The 21,169-nt window shown below is 35.1% G+C and overlaps 2 protein-coding genes across 8 annotated transcripts in view; both read left to right on the plus strand.

Moving 5' to 3' along the window:
• piwil2 (piwi-like RNA-mediated gene silencing 2) overlaps nucleotides 1-637 on the plus strand; it is a 34,618-nt gene extending 33,981 nt beyond the window's left edge. For all 3 annotated transcript variants that reach the window (XM_051111305.1, XM_051111306.1, XM_051111307.1), the window contains one exon: nucleotides 254-637. In XM_051111305.1, coding sequence (XP_050967262.1) covers nucleotides 254-410 — 157 coding nt within the window. In that variant the 3' untranslated portion in view covers nucleotides 411-637. The remainder of the gene's footprint in view (nucleotides 1-253) is intronic.
• Nucleotides 638-9,289: 8,652 nt separating this feature from the next.
• slc39a14 (solute carrier family 39 member 14) overlaps nucleotides 9,290-21,169 on the plus strand; it is a 39,389-nt gene continuing 27,509 nt past the window's right edge. For 2 of the 5 annotated variants that reach the window (XM_051109765.1, XM_051109763.1), the window contains exons 1-3: nucleotides 9,290-9,453; nucleotides 11,970-12,082; nucleotides 20,316-20,607. In XM_051109765.1, coding sequence (XP_050965722.1) covers nucleotides 12,072-12,082; nucleotides 20,316-20,607 — 303 coding nt within the window. In that variant the 5' untranslated portion in view covers nucleotides 9,290-9,453; nucleotides 11,970-12,071. Of the gene's footprint in view, nucleotides 9,454-9,623; nucleotides 9,640-11,969; nucleotides 12,083-16,478; nucleotides 16,544-20,315; nucleotides 20,608-21,169 lie in introns of those variants that run through there. The other 3 variants (XM_051109764.1, XM_051109766.1, XM_051109767.1) reach the window with 3 other exon arrangements.

Here is a 21,169-nt window from a genome sequence, read left to right on the forward strand (position 1 = left end):
TCAAGTACTCAACTTGTGTACTTCGTCCACCACTGTGTATAACTGTATAAAACGTTACTGTTAAGGAAGCAGCTAAACTTAATATTTATTGTAATGGCATTATACAAAGACATTTCAACTTATTAAATGTAAAAAAAAAAAAAGTGACATTAATGTATTAAATGACTTTTTTATGTTGAATGGCTATATTTGCCCTTTTTATCCACAAATTAAAAAATATATATTTTTTTTATTTAATTTATCTTTTACACAGGTTGACCTTTAAGATGTGCCACCTGTACTGGAACTGGCCTGGAACAATACGCGTTCCTGCACCATGCAAGTACGCCCACAAACTGGCCTTCCTGTCTGGCCAGTACCTCCATTCAGAGCCTGCCATCCAGCTCTCAGAGAAACTGTTCTTTCTGTGAATGAGGCATGTTCAGCATCTTAACCAGACCCAAGAAGGGTAGTTTTCATATTTGAATCTCTGCCGTTCGTTCTTGTTTTTTGTTTTTTTTTTTGATTTTTGATTGCTGTTCTTAAGAAATACTGTTCGGAATATTTTTGCATGTTAACCAAAACAACCTCTTTTTTTTCTTTATTGTAACTCTTAGTTCTTGTGGAGCATTACAAAATAAAGTGCACTTTAAATATCCCCAGTGTCTGGCTCATCAGTAAATGTATGAAATAATGCTCTGGTGTGTAGAAGTTCACAGCTGTATTCATTCTGTATTAGCAGATTCATTTTTCTTGAGAGAAAATCTTGGCAACACTTTACATTAAAGGGGTCATCGGATGCCCATTTTCTTTGCTTCTCATTAACTTTGAATGGAGTGACGTAAGTCGTTGCCGAACTGAATTATGAGTCCATTGCATTGCGTCACTGGCATTGCTCACGACAGAAGTTTAAAAATTTTGAACTTCTCAAACACTGACGCAGGTGTCAGCCAGTCTGGCCAATCAGCGCAAAGCTTCAGGCACGCCCTCTGTGAAGCATTAACACTGACGCCCCGTGTGAATGGGGCGTTAGGCAGATCAGGGGCCACATTCCCTTCAAAAACAAAAGTAATCCTCTGTATCTTCAGCGGCTCAGATGTTGGGAGTAAATGTTCAGTACTACATCCAACAACAATACACCTCAATCGCTTCGGAGCCAGGCGTCGAAACAATGGTGGACTTTTCATAGTTCAATGTGCTAAAACGACTGTGTTAATCAATAGTCGTGCAGAACTGTATCATTCTTCCAGGAATCTCAGTACAGCCTGATCTGACAAAGTGGTTATTATTGAGGATTTTAATCATTATGGGGTGGTTGTGTACACACACTGCAAACACACATTTGTTGAAACAACGTAAATTTTGCATCCGATGACCCCTTTAAGGTCCAATTAGTTAACTACATCAGTTAATATGAACTAATAAACAATACTTCATGTTAAATGTTAATTTCACCATTTGCTAATACATTTTAAAATTAAAAGTTGTATCTGTAATCAATAAACCAACATGTTACCTACATAATGGACATGCATAATCTATTATATAATATATATATCTATTAATAAATGCTGAAAACATACTTTTTGCTGTTTGGATATTGTAGATATACATACTGATTTTGGTATCTACAGTACCTGTTTCAGTATTGTCATTTGCTTGTTTTTAGGTTACCACTGTATACAGTGCCTTGCGAAAGTATTCATACCCCTTCATTTTTGGGGTTATGAATACTTTCGCAAGGCACTGTATGCTTTCATATAAAAATGCTTGCACTTGCACTTGCTTTATGATGAATAAGCAACAGTTGCAAAAGATGAGTCTGATAGTGAATCTGATTTTGACAGTGAAGAGAACATGTTGCAACATCAAGCTGAGGCGAGTCAGACAAAGATTTTGATGAAGAAAAGCAAGAGTGCTAGACGAAGACCGCAATGTAAGCGACAGAGGAAGTCACAGACATTGTTATGTAATTGGAATTACATAAAAAAAAGTATAAAACGTCTGAGGTGTAAACCACTCTTCAGACGTGGCCTGCAATAAGTGTGAAGGACACCTGATAACCCTGTCCAAGGGCACTTAAAATCATCTCCAGTATTGCTGTTTAGAGTTTGATTTTAGAGCTTGTAGCTTAGCTGAGTTTGGTTTATTTTTGCATTAGCTACTTTGTATTGTAACTAATGAAGTAAGAGATCACCCTTACCCTATTTTGACCAGCCTTACCGTATGTGAATAATCATAGGGTATAATCAAAGGTGTAAGATAAAAGGACGCAGCAAGTAACATGGTGCCCAACTGTGTGGCATGAGGTTTGAGTTTTAAGTTAAAAGTCTAGATACCACACTGAAGAGCTACCAGTAAGACCCACATGGACCAATCCAGAGCATATTCGGTAATACAAATCCAGAGGGTCATAGTATATTCCAGTCCAGAGAAAGTGATAGAAGCATGAAAATACAGAAGACACAGATAGTGACAGTACTGAGTCATCAGAAGATGATTTTAGAGAAGTAAGATTATGAAACGGTGGTAGAAGTACTGTCTACACTTTTTTTACTTAAGTTAAAGTAAAGAAGTATAGGCTCAGACATGCTTAAGTAAAAAGTACCCATTACTACTACCTGTTTTAGTAGCATGCATGAACTGAGCCTACCTGCATTGTTTTGGCGCAGTGCCACCGAGTGGTCAGGAGATGCGAAAAATGGCTATTTTTGCTTATAACTTCTGAATGGTTTGGCCAAAAATCACACACTGGTCTCTTTAGATTCGGTGCATCATGCCGAGTCCAACCATACCCAATATTCCCATGTCAGCCATTTTGGGTGTCGGCCATATTGAATTTTGTCAAAAAATGCTATATTTTACGAACGCATTGACGTATCATTGCGAAACTCGGTATGTCTTCGGCACCATGCCCTGACAGTCCTCAAAAAGTTTGGGGCGGGTATAAAGAAATTTACAAAAATGCTAATAACTTCTGCTTACATTAGCCTATTGTAGCAAAAGTGATCTCAATAGATTCCTTGGGTCATGCTGAGAACATTGATACCCATTATGCCAAAATTGGCCAAATGTCCTGTCCGCCATTTTGATTAATTTTGAAAACCTACTTTTTTTGAACTCATCCTAGACCGTTAGTCCGATTTTCACCAAATTTGACTCAGATCATCTTCAGACCTTGCTGGCAAAAAGTTATGGATTTCGTGTCAATATACGAAACAGTTTTCGTTTAGCGCATCAACGAATTTGCTGGAAAGATGCCAAACTACATCTGAGGCTGTATCTCTGCAAAGCTTTGAATTAATGACACCAAATTTTGTATGTGCCATTGTCACCTCACACTGACCACGGCACATTGATTTGAAAACAGAACCACCTTTTTGGTCAAAAGTGATAAGCCATGAAATTATGTTTTTATTGGTTGTATTTATGATTTTTTAGCCATTTCAACTGATATCATCCTAAAATGGCTTTAATTACTCGTTGTAGTCCGTCTGTCACTCACTGCTTAGCTCCTCATTCTGCCTCTTCTGTGCTTGGCCCAGCAATTGCTGCTTGCAGCTATATTTTAGTTTTGTTTTGTTTCGCCACCTATTGGTCAGAAGTAATACACCAGTCATTAAACATTAATAATGAAATTTCCAAAAATGCTAATAACTTCTGATTGCATTAGCCTATTGTAATAAAACTGAATAAAACCATCTCAAAATATTCTTTGGGTCATGCTGACAACGTACATACCAATTATACCACAGTTGGCCGAACTTCCTTTCTGCCATTTTGATTAATGTACAAAACCTACTTGTTCAAACTCCTCCTATACCGTTGGTCCAATTTTCACCAAATTTGACTCAAGTGATTTTCAGACTGTGCTTAAACAAAGTAATGGATTTTGTGTCGATAGACAAAACCGTTTTCATACAGCACCACTACATATTTGAGGCATGATCCCAAAATGACTCTGAGGCTGTATCTCTGTAAAGCTTTGACATAATGACACCAAATTTGTGTGTGTCATTGTCACCTCACACAGAACACATCACATCAATTTGAAAACAGTACCACCTGTTGGTCAAAAGTGATAAGCCATTCAATTATATTTTTATTGGTTGTGTTTATAATTTTTCTGCCATTTCAACTGATCTCATCCTAAAATGGCTCATTGTTGTAGTCGCTCTGCTCCTTGCCATGCTTAGCTCATTCTGCCTTTTTTGTGCTTGGCCCCGCAATTGCTGCTTGCATCTATATTTTAGTTTAGTTTCGTTGTAGTACTACTGCTGTAGTTTTGTCTTTGTTTATTTAGTTAAGCATTAAACTGCTAGCAACTCTTAGCAGCCTGTTTACAGATGAAACTGACCTGCAGTTAAAGTCCTGAACAGGTCAGTAGTTTTGCGTTTATGATCCACCCGGGCGCTTCCACTCCATTCTTGAGTCACTTGCAATGATTACCCTGATAGAAACCGTTTGGCGGAGACACGGAGCATGTGCGAGCCGAATAATTACGTTGCTAGTAAGACTGACTGATCCATGATTTATTAGAGATTTGTTATCGAATAGTGATCCACCAAATGCAGATTAAAACAAAAGTAACGAACCTGGTTTGAAAATGTAAGAAGTAGAAAGTACAGATTACTTCCCATCTCTGACAGATAGATAGATAGATAGATAGATTATTATAATGGATTAACTTGGGAAAAGAAAGTAAACAATGGTTTTTATTTTGGAGAAGTTCTGGAGAATTTACATGGCAAGGACTAAGATCTAAAATTGTGGAAGAAAATATTAACTGAAAATGGCACTGAAACAGATCAAATGTTGCAGTTGAGACTGTAACCTTAGTTCCAAAAGTCAATTCATTTTGGTCGCGGCTGCATATGTATGATAGCTTATAGCTTATGTCATATTTGTACCAGACCACAAAAGTAACCCGGGCCCAGGCCCCGAGCAGCACCCCTTCCCCCTTTAGTGACCCATGAAATAGATTTACTACATTGTTAGAGAATTACTAGACTGTTTTCAAAAGAATTACAACCAATTTACCCATATTTATGAGCAATATGTGGAATTTTAATAACCAAGAACAATGAAGATGTATGCCACCATACTCTTGGTACTGGATGGTAGCAAAATTACAATATGCTGAAAAGAATGCAGGATATAGGCAGTGGACTTCATAAGATTGGAAAGATTTAGCTGAAAGAATTAGACAAGGATGGATATTGGTGGGAAAAGGATTAGAAAAAAACAGTACAGTAACTACTGTGATAGATGTAGGACAAGAGTTATTGAATACAGTAATTAAAGTGGCAAAATGGATAATTGATAATTAGTATGTGTTACTGATAGGAATATTTGGAATATTAGTAATAGGAATAGACAGGAATATTTAAATTAAAGGAGAAGTCCACTTCCAGAACAACAATTTACAGATACTCACCCGCTTGTCATCCAAGATGTTCATGTCTTTCTTTCTTCAGTCATAAAGAAATTGTGTTTTTTGAGGAAAACATTTCTGCATTTTTCTCCATATAATGGACTGATATGGTGCCCCGATTTTGAACTTCCAAAATGCAGTTTAAATGTGGCTTCAAACGATCCCAAATGTGGTTGTAAATGATGCCAGCTGAGGAAGAAGGGTCTTATCCAGTGAAACGATCGGTTATTTTCATTAAAAAAAAAAATACAAAGTACTTTTTAATCTCAAGCGCTTGTCCTGTCTTACTCTCTCTGAACTGTGTGTATTCTGACTCAAGACAGTTAGGGTATGTGAAAAACTCTGACAGTATTTTCTCCCTCAACTTCAAAAATCATTTCAAAATCATCCTACATTGCTGCAGAAGTTTTGACCCAGTCAAAGCAAAGCAAAGTAAACATGCAAAGAAGATCAAACACCCTTAACAAAAAAGGTAAAACAATGATTTTGAAGTTGAGTGAGAAAATACGGTCGGAGTTTTTCAACATACCCTAACTGTCTTGAGACAGAATGCAGAGTTCAGGGAGAGTAAGACAGGACGAGCGTTTGACATTAAAAAGTATATAAATGGTATTCTTTTTATGAAAATAACATTGTTTCGCTAGATAAAACCCTTCTTCCTTGTCTGGAGTCATTTACAACTGCATTTGGGATCGTTTGAAGCTGCGTTTAAACTGCATTTGGGAAGTTCAAACTCAAGGCACCATATCAGTCCATTATATGGAGAAAAATCTTGAATTGTTTTCCTCAAAAAACATAATTTCTTTGCGACTAAAGAAAGACATGAACATCTTGGATGACAAGAGGGTGAGTACATTATCTGTACATTGCTGTCCTAGAAGTGGACTTCTCCAAAGTAAATTTAAGAAATTTTTAAGAATTTGAAAAAGTTTTAATTCATATACAAAGGCATTGCTAGATATGGTGGAAGAGAAAGAGCCCCAAAAACACAAAAAAAGGTGGCGGCCGGTCTTGCTTGAGACTCAAATCCCAACCATTAGACACTGCAAAAAGTGTGAGAGGTGAGAGAGGCCATATCTGTTCTCACATGGGCAGATATCCAAAGGGTATCTTCAAGGGGAGAGTATATTGGAGCATGCCAACATGACATAACCAATACGCCGCTATTGCGGCAGAAATTTGGACAGTACCTTACCATTGTAAAGCAGAGTATAAAAATTTGGCCAAACATGATTTACAAAAATGTACATATAATTGATAAGGTACAACAAAGACACCAAAGGCTTTGAGGGGTACATGCAAATGAAAATGAGAGTGTAACAAATGTGATAGACTGAGCTAGGAAATAGCAAGAAGAGTGTGTTTTTGATATGGATATTGATATTGCTTTTTACCTGTTTCAGTGTTGTAATTTGTTCATTTTTAGGTTAACACCATATATGCTTTGATATAGAAATGTTTGCACTTGCAGTACTTGCTTTGTTAGGATGAATAAGCAAGAGTTGTCATGATAGACTTTCAGCATGAGTCACAGATAGACTTTACTTATAACTACAAACTGAGCCTCAAACAAGAACAACCACAAGGGAGTCTTCTACTGTACATCATTCCTGAAGGACTACAATCTTTTGCAGGGTGAGTACTTAATGGTTTAGGCTAGATTTGACCGTCGTTAGGGTTAAAGGTGTAAGATAAAAGGGCACACACAGCAACAGTGCGTTGTTAGTTCATGTTAACTAATGCATTAAGTAAGGATAAAAAGTAAGACCAAAGAAGGCCAAAGGAAACGGTCTAATTTGTTTCTGGGCAGCTGACTCTCAACATAAGTACAAAGAATGCGCTAAATTCCACATCAACATCTCAAGACATTTTTAACAAAGGATCTGTTGAGGACTAGTCTAATACATTGAAAAAGGACTAAAGCTGAAAATGACGAATGTCTACAGAAAGATCCTACAATATGTTCTTGTAAATCTAAACTAAATTTGGGAACATGCAAGCGATTTGTCTGGAAATGTAGGTACTTTGCATTAGAGTTCAATGGAAATTTGGTATTAATAGCGATATATTTGTTTCCACTAGATGTCAGTGTTTTAAGGATCACTAACATTAAAACTTTTTAAACTGGCTAAAATTGAATACAAATACTAGCAGCAAAATGTTACGTATGTATGTATAATTATTAAGAAAAACGTCAAACAGCATGCATCCTAATACTAAAGCTGTATTTAAACCTATCACAGGACTCTTAAAAAATCAATGTGGCAAGTTACTAGAATCTGAGACTTTTTTTGTTGTTGAGACCCGCAAACCTCAGCAGAGGTTTCACCCATATCCCAGTGTCATGGGTTGTCAGTCACACTTATTGTGACTGTAGAATGATGGCCATCATGTGTTGGAAAGTGTCAGGTGCCCCATGTAACCCATATGGAGTAGCAGCATCCCTCTGGGTTGCTCAAAGCTATTTCTTGTCACCTGCCACTTGTCTCAAGTAATCTAGCACCATATGAACACGTTCTTGAAGCATAGCTCCAGCTCTACCCAGCCAAACACTTCAGCTATGTACAGAAATTACAGTTAAAATGCAACAGTCGTTATATGTGCAAAATCACAACAGATTGCTACTTATTGAATTAAACATGCAATGTAATGAGATTGTGTGGTTTGAAACTTGTATTGTGAACTAATAGCAATGTGTAAATTCGAATACTTCCCATAATGAATGACAACTAACATTTTACATATCAGCTGTTGTTAAAGTACATACTTATGTTTGCAGGTGTGTAATATTAATATTATACATCCGCTATTACCACTGACCTTTGAGCTGTTTGTTCTTCGAGCTATAATTTATTAATAACAACTGCAGAAACTTAGCTAAGCAAGTGCAATTTAACAAAGAGGAGCAACGTATTTGGTACAAACACACTCTAAATATTGTGAATATTTCCTGGCCTCATGGGATAGCAAAATGTCCACTGGTTACACACTTGAGAATTTCAGCAGATGCATTAGTTCATCCTATATTGTTGTTTTATGAATACCTGTGTTCAGACATCCTACTCATTACATTGATTTTTGCACATTTATGCATTGATTTTTGCATACTATATAGTCGTGCAGTATAAATTTGAATGCAGATTTAAAAAAAAAAAAACACTAGACATAGAGGCATAGAGTTGGTAACAAATTTTTGACTAAAATAATGAAAACATGCAATATATATATATATATATATATATATATATATATATATATATATATATATATATATATATATATATTTCAATAAAATTACTCAGGACACATTCTTAAAAACCTGTTTCGCTGCTTGAAAATCCCTTTCGTCTGACCCTTATGTAAATTCACTGCGTCAGCGACAGCCTCGAAAAATAATTATTTGCAATTATGCATTCACCACGGTGAGGATTTTAAATTTTAATTCAACAAAAATAATAGAAGACAACACACTTTAATGAGTAAATTATTAAAGACGGGCGACATCACGAACTGAAAACAAGAGACGCGTCACCACCTGTGGCTAATTTTCTCATGTATTAAAAAATCGTCTTCCATCTACCTTCTAACTACAAATGGTAAGAGCGCTGAACTGCTCACGTAGCCCTCGTTTCAAAGTATTAAAATACAGCCCAAACTCTCTTGACCTTTGTGTGAATGGTACTGGCAGCTACTTTTGTATGAATATTAAACAAGTTGTTCCGAAGTTACTCCAATAGGAGATGCTTGCCTAATTAATATTTAATGAGTTTACGTTCTCGCCTTCCAATGGCGAAGGCTTCGGCTGCTGAATATTAAGCAGAATTCGTAATTTCGCGGGGCGGCGCTCACTAATGACGCAATCACACCCCGCCCTGTTTGTTAGTTCCACGCTGCCGTCTTGTGAATGGGTCAAGACTGAAAAAACAGAAAGCCATCCGGTCTCTCGGTTTTAAAAGGGTTACTCCATGTCCCTTCGTTCATTCTGGACTGTCAGATAACGGACCTGTCACGCGCCGACAGACCAACGACTCGCAAATTTGGTGAGCATCATCTTTTTCCATTACTTGGCTAGCCGGCTAACCATTAACCACGTCAATGAGGGTTACTGCTTTTACTGACACTCATCAGATCCGTGCGAGGTTAAATGGTGTTACATGCAACGCATCATTGGAGTGATTACAGGTAGTTGTGGATGTGAGCTTGTGTGACGCTGTAACCAGACAGAGGTTTGTTGACGGCCTGTTGTTAGCAAAGATGATGTGATGTTTATCATGATTCGCAGCAGTATGAGTGTACAGACATGCATCAGGACCGCTTACGTTTATAATTTTAGGTCCTACGTTGCAGTTTGCTGACCAACCGCAAATCTAACAGCCAGGGTCTGTTCCACTTTTTGTTAGTGATGATTAATATTACTATATTTATATAGACTAAGAGCAGCCAGTCATACAATGTTGTAAACTTGATTTATTTGTTGTCTTAAATAGCTGAATCGTGTCTGGTTGATGTAATGGGATCATTTTTTGAAAGTACTCTTAAGATTTTATTTTTGTCCTTCTGTCATGCTGTATACAGTACATATATAGTGTGTCTTTTTTGGCCATTTTATGGACTTAAAGATTTATAGCTTGCTTTTTCCATGGCGTGATATAATAATGACGATGATAAAAAAAAAAATAATAATAATAATAATGATAATGTAGTTGTAACTTTCATTCTTTACGTTAACCGTTAACTTGTTAAACTTTATACAACGTAATGCTATGTAGTTTTTTCAGTGGCTATTGCTAAAACAGATAGAAATAGGGATGGAAGATGACTATATGATGTACACTACCAGTCAAATGTTTTTGAACAGTAAGATTTTTAATGTTGTTTTTAAAGACTTTTCTTTTGCTCACCAAGCCTGCATTCATTTGATCCAAAATACAGCAAAAACGGTAATATTGTGAAATATTTATGCTATTTAAAATAACTGCTTTCTGTTTGAATATATTTTACAATTTATTCCTTTGAACAAAGCTAAATTTTCAGCATCATTACTCTAGTCTTCAGTGTCACATGATCCTTAATCATTCTAATATGCTGATTTGCTGTTCAAGAAACATTATTATTATTATTATTATTATTATTATCAATATTTAAAACCGTTGAGTACTTTTTTTTTAGGATTCTTTGATGAATAGAAATATCCAAAGATTATCATTTATCTAAAATAAAAAGCTTTTGTAGCATACAATTATTATTGTTTGGTTTTTGTTAGGAAAGAAATTATAGAAATTAATACTTTTATGTAGCAAGGTTGCTTTAAATTGGTCAAAAATGATGATAAAGATATTGTTACAAAAGATTTCTGTTTCAGATGAATGCTGTTCTTTTCAACATTCTGTTCATCAAAGAAACCTGAAAAAAATCTACTCCGAGAAGTTAAATGTTTTTTTGAGAAGCAAATCAGTAATGATGCTAAAAATCAGCTTTGAAATCACAGGAATAAATTACATTTTAAAACATATTTAAATAGAAAACAGTTATTTTCAATGCTAAAAATATTTCAATGTTCAGTTTTACTGTTTTTGCTGTACTTTGAATCAAATAAATGCAGAAGAATAAATGCTTGGTGAGCAGAAGACAACATTAAAAACATTAAAAATCTTTAAAAAAATTTAAAAATTTAAAAATTAAAAATCAAAAACTTTTGACTGGTAATTAAAATTCACAAAAATATGTACAAATAATTTGTTAACATTTTTGTAAAATGTGCAGTTTTTCACAAATGTGAAGTTTCACTTTGACCAAATAACTCACCTGACCAATATATAGTACAACAGTTATTAATCGAAGTATTACTTATTATATTTATTATATTTGAAATATTGTTATGAAATGTAGTAGTAGTAGTAGTAGTAGTAGTAATAATAATAATAATAATAATGTAATTATAAAAATTAATTTGGAAATGTTTGTGATATGAAATATAATGAAATATAAATATAATGAATATAATGAAATATAATGATTTTTTTTTTTTTTCATGAGCTTTTTTGAGGTTATTTAAAATGATATTTAAAAAGTTGAACAGGATGAACAACTGGAATAATTATGGAAACCATGATTATATGATCATGTAAACTTTTGTGACTAAAAACTCTTGATTTATATTGAAATGTAAAAGAGAATGTGTGCTTTTATGCTTCTGTGTACTGTTTTCTGATATTAAAATAAAGATAACAGTGATTATAGTGATCACCTTGTTGATTACTCCTCTGACGTATCTTCACTGACCAAAACATTGTCACAAAGTCCTTGGAGGTTTGTCAGTTTTGACGTAGTGTGGAAGGCAGCAAAACTGCTTGTTATCCACTTTTCCAGCTTAGTGGTTAGGCGAGGGTTTAATTAATGCTGGATGTTGATGCCTGTTTGTTGGTGGTAATTATTTCTAAGGATGTCCCCACGAGCAGAAGGGAAGTGCTCTCTGGCGTTACGTCGTTTTCTTTAATGGAAGGTCTGATGATTTAATTACAGTGCCTCTGTTAACCTCATTGTCTCCTGTATAAAGGGACTTTGATCACTGAGGCCTTGGGCATTTGAAACGTCCCGGACTCTATGTGTCAATTGCACCAGCTGTTCAGGGCCGAAGAAGAACTTCTGTATAAAGTAGATGAGCAACAGGTAAAGTTGATTTTTAACGTTGCTTATGCATTCAAAAAAGTTGATTAACTAAATATGAGTTAGTAACTGTTCCAAAAGTGTTAATATTTGCTTTCAGTGATGCCAGAAGCTGTCAGGATAAAAGGTTTGTAAGTCTTGCCAGCAAAAGAATTCAAGTTGTCAGTAGTCAGCAAATCTACTTTAACAGTCATGGCTCTCAAATTCCTTATGACCTTCAAGAGGGTTTGTTCAGCAGTACAAGTAGTAACTTGCGTTTGAGCATCATACTAAAATTTGGTTGCATTGTGTGTCTTAAGAAATTTGACCTCTTTTTTTTTTTTTACGAGTTTGAGAGCAATTTCTCTTAATAAGCCAAAGGATTTGAGGTATTATTTATGTCCATAGCAAAAATACACTGCCTGTCAAACGTTTTTGAATAGTAAGATTTTTAATGTTTTTAAAAGAGACTCTTCTGCTCACCAAGCCTGCATTTATTTGATGTTGAAAACAGCTGAGTATATCTTTTTTTTTTCAGGTTTCTTTGATGAATAGAAAGTTCAGAGGAACAGCATTTATCTGAAATAGAAATCTTTTGTAACATTATAATGTTTTTTATTATCACTTTTGATCAATTTCAAGCATCCTTGCTAAATAAAAGTATCAATTTCTATAATTTCTTTCACAAAAAAAAAGTTTTAACTTTTGATAATAATAAAAAATGTTTCTTGAACAGCAAATCAGCATATTAGAATGATTTCTGAATGATGCTGAAAATTGAGCTTTGATCACAGGAGTAAATTACATTTTAAAATATATATTTACATAGAAAATAGTTATTTTAAATAGTAAAAAAAAATCTAAATATTGTTTTTGCTGTTCTTTGGATCAAATAAATGCAGGCTTAGTGAGCAGAAGAGACTTTTTAAAAATAAAAATTATAATAATTAAATAAAATAAAACATTAAAAATCTTTTTAAGAAACGTTTGACTGGTAGTGTATATTTTAAAGTGCTGGCCTGATTGGGGTTTTCTAACCTTAAAGATGTAGTTCACCCAAATATTAACACTCTGTAATCATTTATTCACCATTATGTAATTCCAAACCTGTATGACTTTCTAAGGAACACAAAAGAAGATATTTAGAAAAAAAGCCTGTTTTTTTTTTTTTTTTTTTTTTATATTTTTTTTTTTTATAATGACTGCCATATTGTGAGGATCTTATTTTGTGATAAATGTTTCACTACTATGAGTGTACATTTTATACGTTACACTTTTACAACATTTTACTGCAAATTGGTGGTGCTTTGCACAGGCAAACATAACTAAGTATCAAAAAAGTGTCTGTGTTAAGCAGCTAGCAGGCATGTAACTGTAGCCGCTATGCTAATCCAACTCAAAACACTGTTGCTTAAACTGCTTTTCTCATATTTGGCTGGATCGGGTTGTTTTTGGAGCAGAGAGTATTATTGTTCAGCTTCCTTAAAGGCATAGTGCGCACTTCCTCCGTTGAACTTTGAAAAGCTTTCCTTAGAGACCGTTCCCTCTTTCCGTCGATTGTTTTCCATGTAGTTGTGTGTGTTCCTCGAGCGTCTGCTCGACAACAGGTGCCTAGTTGTTAAGGACCTCTCTTGAGGTTTTCATCTGAGTCATGCTGTAAAACCTGCCACGTCAGCAGAGTGAAGATGTCTGTCAAGTGGAAAGATTTGCCGTCTTTTTCCACTAGGTTAGTGCAGGTTAGTCTGCATTCCTAATGTAGAGACATTCAGATGGAACGTGGGTTTTAAAAGCTACTGGCTTAGAGTACTTGGGTCGTCGTACAACTGTGTTGGCATTTCTATCTGAAGGAAAAAAACTAAATTATTATAAGATTTTAGGAATACAATACAATTACCAATACAGTTCAGTTCTTTAAAATTAATGCAGTAGCTACGTGAACTATCAAGGGAATAACTTTAGTTAATGTATTAGGTATTAGGTATTAAAAACAATGAACAACTGTTGTATGGGATTTCTTAGACTAATGATTAGGTTAATGTTAATTTTTAAATATGTAATGCATTTTTAACCTTTCAAGTTGTTTTAGTTAACGTGAATGTATTCTGAACAGGCATGAGTAATATATTTTATGAATGAACATTGTTCTAATTTAGCATTTAGCTTCACTGTTTGGTCAGTAGCTATCTATAAGACCTTTTGGTGTTTTACAGGGTTAAAATATAAAATATTTTAAATGAATTCAGATTAAATTTATGGTCATAAGAAGTCTTAAACATCTTAAAAGTCCTAATTATCATTTTAAGAAATCTTATTTTGGGGACAGCAAAACAGGAATTGCAATATAACCTAATATGATCATTAAACAAATCATTATTTTATTATGAATCACATCCTTGCCAGTGATTTAATAAAATAAATATGAGCGCTGCATCTTTCAAAGTAAATACTATATAAGATCATTATTATTGTATTAAGAAAATCCAATGTTGATCAACTTCTAATTCTTATGTATTGATGTATTAGCATGCAAACAAGTTTACAATACAAATGTATTAAATGTGTGCTCAGAATAATCTGAGATACATTTGTATAGGATTTTCTGTATATGGACATACTTCTGCATTAGTTTTATTTGTGCAAGGTCTGCTAATACCCTGGTTTATACTCAAATTAAAATTGTTGAACATTGTTTTATATAAAATCTTAATGTCTGTTCTTGTAACATTTTGACATATAGTGGCCCTGGATCACAAAACCAGTCTTAAGTAGCACAGGTATATTTGTAGCAATAGGCAAAAATACATTGTATGGGTCAAATTTTTTTTCAGTAAATATATCAAAACTTAATTTTTAGTAATATGCATTGCTAAGAACTTAATTTCATTTGGCGATTTTCTCAATATTAATTTTTTTGCACCCTCAGATTCCAGAGTTTCAAATAATTGTATCTCATTTAATAAAATTGTCTCTTATGACTTTTTTTGTGGTCCAAAGTCACATGTGCATTTTTTTTTGTTGAACTGTATCTTAGCGCAAATCTTTTGAAAGTGAACTATCAAAGACCTCAGTGATGCTTCTTATCTAATGATCATAAACTTGCATTATATAGATTTACGACGCTTGTTTGTGCTGATTTGGGCACAGGATGGATCTCAAAGCTTTGCTCTAAATGGTCAGTCAATAAATTCATCAAAGACCTGGTTGGTGATTGCTAATCCTTCTTGATGCAGATGCAATAGCTATAGACAATCTCCCTTTAGACTGAATACCAGACATTCTTCTCTGTGACTTATCTTCGCTCCTGAAATAGCAGCAGTGCACAAGGATCTCTTTAGACAGGGTCATTATAACCCTCTGCTATTATCTGAGATACAATGCTGCCGCTGGAAATCATATCGGTGTATTGTTGTGACAGCACTGAGATGTGATTGCCTGTTCCAATATAAATGCTGCTTTTTGGGCTGAGAATTTACAATTTGGACTTTGTTTCTTGCAATTGCATGTTATTTCTCAAAAAAAAGTTATTTCGGCTTATACACACAGAATTTGAAGATACGAACTTGCAGTTTTGAGAAAAATAAAGTCAATTCTGACCTTCTGAGTTTGCATCTCAATTTTTTAAAAAGATAATTACAACTTTTTATCTAATAATTATGTCTTTTTCTCTCAATTGCAAGTTAACACCTCACAGTTTGGACCTGTGAGTTTATATGTCGCGTTTCTGGGTTTATATCTCAAAATTGCCAGATGTATACTCAGAATTGTTAGAAAAAAGTCAGAATTGTAAGATGAGTGTGAGTGTGTTGTTTACTTATTTGTCCAAATTATGATGTTTTGGTGCAAATATTTGCTATTTCATATAGTGACACTAGTAGCACAGAAATGACACACTGCAGGTTTAGTGTGCTATATAATTGAACTTCATGTTTATAAATGGTTATAAATGGGCTATTTGGCAGCAGTTGAGTTGTCAGCTGATCAGAGGTGTGTGCTGTTCTACAAAAGCTCACCTTGCCTTTGCTGGCCCTAATATATTATCAATAAGTCAGTGAGGATCATATTTCCTCTGTCTCTCCAAACCACAGGCATAATCCTAGTCAGCATACCACAGCCGACATCAGCATGGTGCGGTTAACCTCTCCTTCACACACCCTGCTGTTTTTGATAAACATTCTCATGCACTTCTACACCCACTCTGTAATTTACACCCTGATGGCGAGTCAGAATTATGAGTGCATAATGCTGGAGAATAAATATTAAACTTCTCCCAGATATATGAAATCAGATTATAAGAAGCAATCATTCACTTCCTCATTTTTACTTGATGGCAATCAGTAGTGACATTGAACAGGTTTTACTTCTTTGTCACAGGCATTCTTTTGGGTGTTTTTTTTTTTTTTTTTTTGAGGACACTCTCTGTTTTTGCTCTCTGTCTTTCTTCGACTCATGTTCATCCTAAGATCGGGCCAATTAAGGTTAAGCAAGGTGAGTCTTGACTGATTTCTGAGTGCTAGTTCTTGAAGGTCCTTTGTGAAGGTTTAATGGCTCTTCATTAGTATATTCAGTCTCTTAAACCCTTGTGTAGACGAGTTATAGACCGGTTTGGAGTAGACGTCACAGTTACGTTACTTGCAGCTGCGTGTGCATTGTGGTGGCAGAAAAACACCGGTAACAAGTGGAGAGAAACAGGTAAAATGCATGGAATAAGAAAAAAAAACGTATCGTGCCTTTTGGATGTCAGAGTCAGAATTAGAATGCAAATCATTTTTATAGAATACTGTCATTAAAGATGCTATCTGAAGTTAAACGCAGACGTTTAAATGGACAGACTATGGATGAGACCTGCTATGATTAGTTTACATACGGTTGTTATATTTATTTTTTTTTTTTTCTCACAATTCGGACTTTTTTTCCTCACAAATGCAAGTTTATATCTCATATTTCTGACTTTATGACTCAACAGTAGCGAGTTTGTCAATTCTGAGGAAAAAAAAAAGTCAGAAGTGTGGGATATAAATTAATGATTCGGAGCCGAGGGGAAGAGAGAAAATGGCAAGTTGATTTTCCTTATCAGAATTGTAAGCAATAATCCTGGAATAGCGAAAATTGCACCAGATAGGCTCCGCCCACAAAAATCGTCATCACCGTTTGCAAACACCAAACTGGTCTATGGAGTAACCATGTGTGTCAGACTGCAAAGCCATGATTGTGAGGTTTATACAAATGTATTTTTGTTTATAGGTTTTGCTCATTTTACATTAACAAAGTAATCTGACTTTAAATTACCCATATTGTTGAAATTTGAACTTTGTGTTTCTTTTGGTCGTAGTTACCCGGAATTCTATCGATAACATCATTAAACATTACGATTAGGCAAAATCCATTCAAAAGACTGTCCAAATGAATACTTTTAAAATAAGAATAGGTGAAAGTTGTTGATTTTTCTGTTATAATTCTCACAAAAAGTATGATGATTAATTAAAAGCAGGTGAGAATATTTAAATTATGTGCACGGAAGCATACAAAAAGGCGATGATTTGCTGATGATTGATAATTTGGCGATGATGCATCACAGTGAATATTCACTGGCTATGGCCAAAAATATTGAATACATAGATAGGGCTGAAAATTATTAATGCTTATTTTTAACTTGTATTTAAAGGATTAGTTCACTTCCAGAACAAAAATGTACAGATAATTTACTCACCCACCTGGACTTCTATGGTGCCTGCGAGTTTGAACTTCCAAAATGCAGTATAAATGCAGCTTCAAAGAGCTCTAAATGATCCCAGCCAAGGAATAAGGATCTTATCTAGCAAACATTTTCTAAAAAAAAAAAAAATTGATATAGTTTTTAACCTCAAATGCTCATCTTGTCTAGCTCTGTGATGCGCATGGGTTGAAAAACTCCCATCTCATTTTCTCCTCCAACATTAAAGTTGTCCTACATCGCTGTTCGCTTTTTTTGTAAAGGGTGTTTGACTTTCTTTGCACTTTCACTTAGTAAACACTGGGTCGGGACTTCTGCAGCGATGTAGGACGATTTTGAAGTTGGAGGAGAACATGAGATGGGTGTTTTTCGACATACCCTAACTGTTTTGAACCAAGTTCAGAGAGTATACATGCGCATGGCAGAGCAAGATAAGATGAGCATTTGAGGTTAAAAAGTATATAAATGTATTTTTTTTAAGAAAATGACTGATCGTTTCGCTAGATAAGATCCTTATTCCTCCGTTGGGACCGTGTAAAGCCCTTTGAACCTGCTTCGAAACTGCATTTTTTTGGGCACCATAGAAGACCACTATATGGAGAAATCCTGAAATGTTTTCCTCAAAAAACAGATTTTCTTTATGACTGAAGAAAGAAAGACAAGAACATCTTGGATGACAAGGGGTAAGTACATTATCTGTAATTTTTTCTTCTGGAAGTGAACTTCTCCGTTAATTTAGATTGTCCCCATCGCATCCAGAGATATTGATTCATTTTGACTGTTGTATGCTTACATAGACCATTGTATGTTTCAATTCATGTTTCTTATGCTGTTGTTATTGCCCCTTTGCATCTCATCATGAGAACTCAGTATATTCAGTATATACACTGGAGGGTGGAGGGTCATTTTAAAGTAATGTTTTTTGTTTAAATATCTTTTGGTTGAAACATGACATTTAAGGGGCATCCCCACTTAAAATTGCTTTTTTGGTGGTTACTTTGGTAGAAATCTGCTGTTGTGTAAACATCAAAGCCAGTCATTAGTATTAGGGGATTCAGCAATGGTAATTTTCCATATTGTTCTCGGCTTCTTTGCTTTCTTGGTAATGACTGGTTTGGGTTTACTCTGCGGCCCTGCCCCTTTGCAACAGTGGCCTTTGAGACTTTCTCAGAAGGGCCCCCTTTGGGGCCAATTATCCTGTGTTTGTGACTCAAATGTTAAGAGTTCATCCATTTACAACTGGACTTTGCTTCCTGTGGTTAGAAAACATCTGACCTTTCATACATCAGGACCTTCAAAGACATTGAGTCTCAGTGTCCAAAAGTGATTGAATAATTTGTCTCTGTTTGTTTAGTCTTGACGTAAGGTTCAAACCTTTACCCATTTCCACTTAGAATACTAATCTCAAGAGCTGTTTATGAGTAGTATTCATATTACAGATTTAAGTTAAGCTTTTAAAATTGCTTCACAGTGTACATTGCAGTCTTCAGGCCTCCCAGACACGCATAATTTAATATATAATAAATCTGGCTACCCGAGATGGAGATATGGAGATTATTTTATTTTCATTAGTATTATATCACATTGTGCACCATTTGCTGTTTGAGTCTCATAGAGTGCTTTGGATCTGGAAACCGTGAGAGGATTGTTTGAGGCCAGAATTATATTTACACTTATGCATTTAGCAGGCACGTTTATCCAAAAGATACCTGAATTGCATTCAAAGTTTCATGCCCCACACATTTTATGCCCCTAAACCCATGACCTTGGTGTTGCCATCGCTGTGCTCTATTGTTAGGAAGGCTAGTTAAACTAGTAGTGGCTTGCATTTGATAAATTGTTGCATTAAAGTTAAAACATGATTTCATTTTGTGCTTTCTGACATTGCCGCTTCTTAGCTGGTCAGGCTGGGAGATCCGCTAGAAAAAACAGCTAAAACCAGCTACTTCCAGCTTAAACCAGCTAAGACCAGCCAACCAATTTAGGCTGGTTTTAGCTTTTTTTTTTTTTTTTTTTTTTTTTTTTAAATATATAGCATTTTTAATTATCGTTTGTTTTTCAGCTTCATTTCAATTAATGAAAACTGTTCTTAATTGTTTTAACAGTTTTGTTTTAGTTAACAATAACACAGGTTTAGGCCTGTTATGGACAGTAGACTCATATGTTTTTTATATTCTCTCCAGTGGTTAGTTCATAGCACTTACAGAAGTTAACATTTCCATTTCTTTTTTATTATTATTAACAATTTCAGTTTTTGAAACATAAAAATCCTTTACTGTCTTTTGTGTGTTTAAAGTACATTGAGTGGAGTCAAATTTAATGCAGGTTTGCTAAAACAATACCTGATCGCAATTTGGATAATACCATTGGTTGTTCAGTAACGTGTACCTGTGAACATTTATTTAGCAAGTAAATCATGTTCATTTTGATTGGCTGTGTGCAAATTATTTCTTTCTCTAAAAGATAAACTCCGTGATGACCATTTAAAGACATGTAATTCTTATTCATGTACCTAATTTTCTCATCATCTTCTATATGTCTATGCAGTGCTCGTTTTGCTGGTAGAGTCATGACCTTGAGACAAGCCAATGGCTGCAAACAGCTGACCTTGACCATTGGCCTGACCCTGACTCTAGGCCTTCTGCAGTGGCCAATAGGACATGTTAGTGGTCAGGATGGACAATCTCCTACGCAAGTCCTTCAGGAGCTGCTGACACGCTATGGCGACAACACCAGCATCTCCGTCCCTCAGCTCCGAGCGCTCCTCATGCGCTTAAATGGAGGCCAGAGTGGAGACCATGACGCACAAACACAGCCCATCAAAACCAATGCATCCAAGGTGAGTCGAGAAGATTTTACAGGATGTAGGACTTTATATGCATTTGTTGCCCAGAGTGTATTTTCACATGTCTGGCTCTGGAACCCTTTTGCCTTTGATTGGCTGCTTCTTGCACACAAAAATACATGCCTACTTTGTTCAGTATACAATGACTGCTTTTACATAAGTGTATTTGAATATGAAAATCAGGAAGTGTTTAGAAATACTAGGGATTTTGCAAACCTATTTTATCTTTCATTTGTATTTTTTTTTTTTTTTTTATACTTATGGTGAAATGATATATCCAAACAATGGACATTTGTACTTTCTGATCTGAAAGTCCAGTTTTCCTGCTTTGGTTCACATTCTTTGGTTTATGAGAGATGTTTAAAATATTTTTAAAGCTCAGTGTCGCCCCTAATTTACTTCTGACACAAAAGAGATTGATCTTCTCTGAGTGCTTTGTAAGACATGACAGAGGTCAAATCCTCTGCTAAGCAACTATCACATCACCAATCAGTGAACGCTAACAGGGCCGGCTCTGGACAATTTGCTGCCCTAGGCAAATTTTTACCTGGTGCCC

Source organism: Labeo rohita, chromosome 5 (assembly GCF_022985175.1).
Source record: "Labeo rohita strain BAU-BD-2019 chromosome 5, IGBB_LRoh.1.0, whole genome shotgun sequence".
Classification (NCBI taxonomy): Eukaryota; Metazoa; Chordata; class Actinopteri; order Cypriniformes; family Cyprinidae; genus Labeo; species Labeo rohita.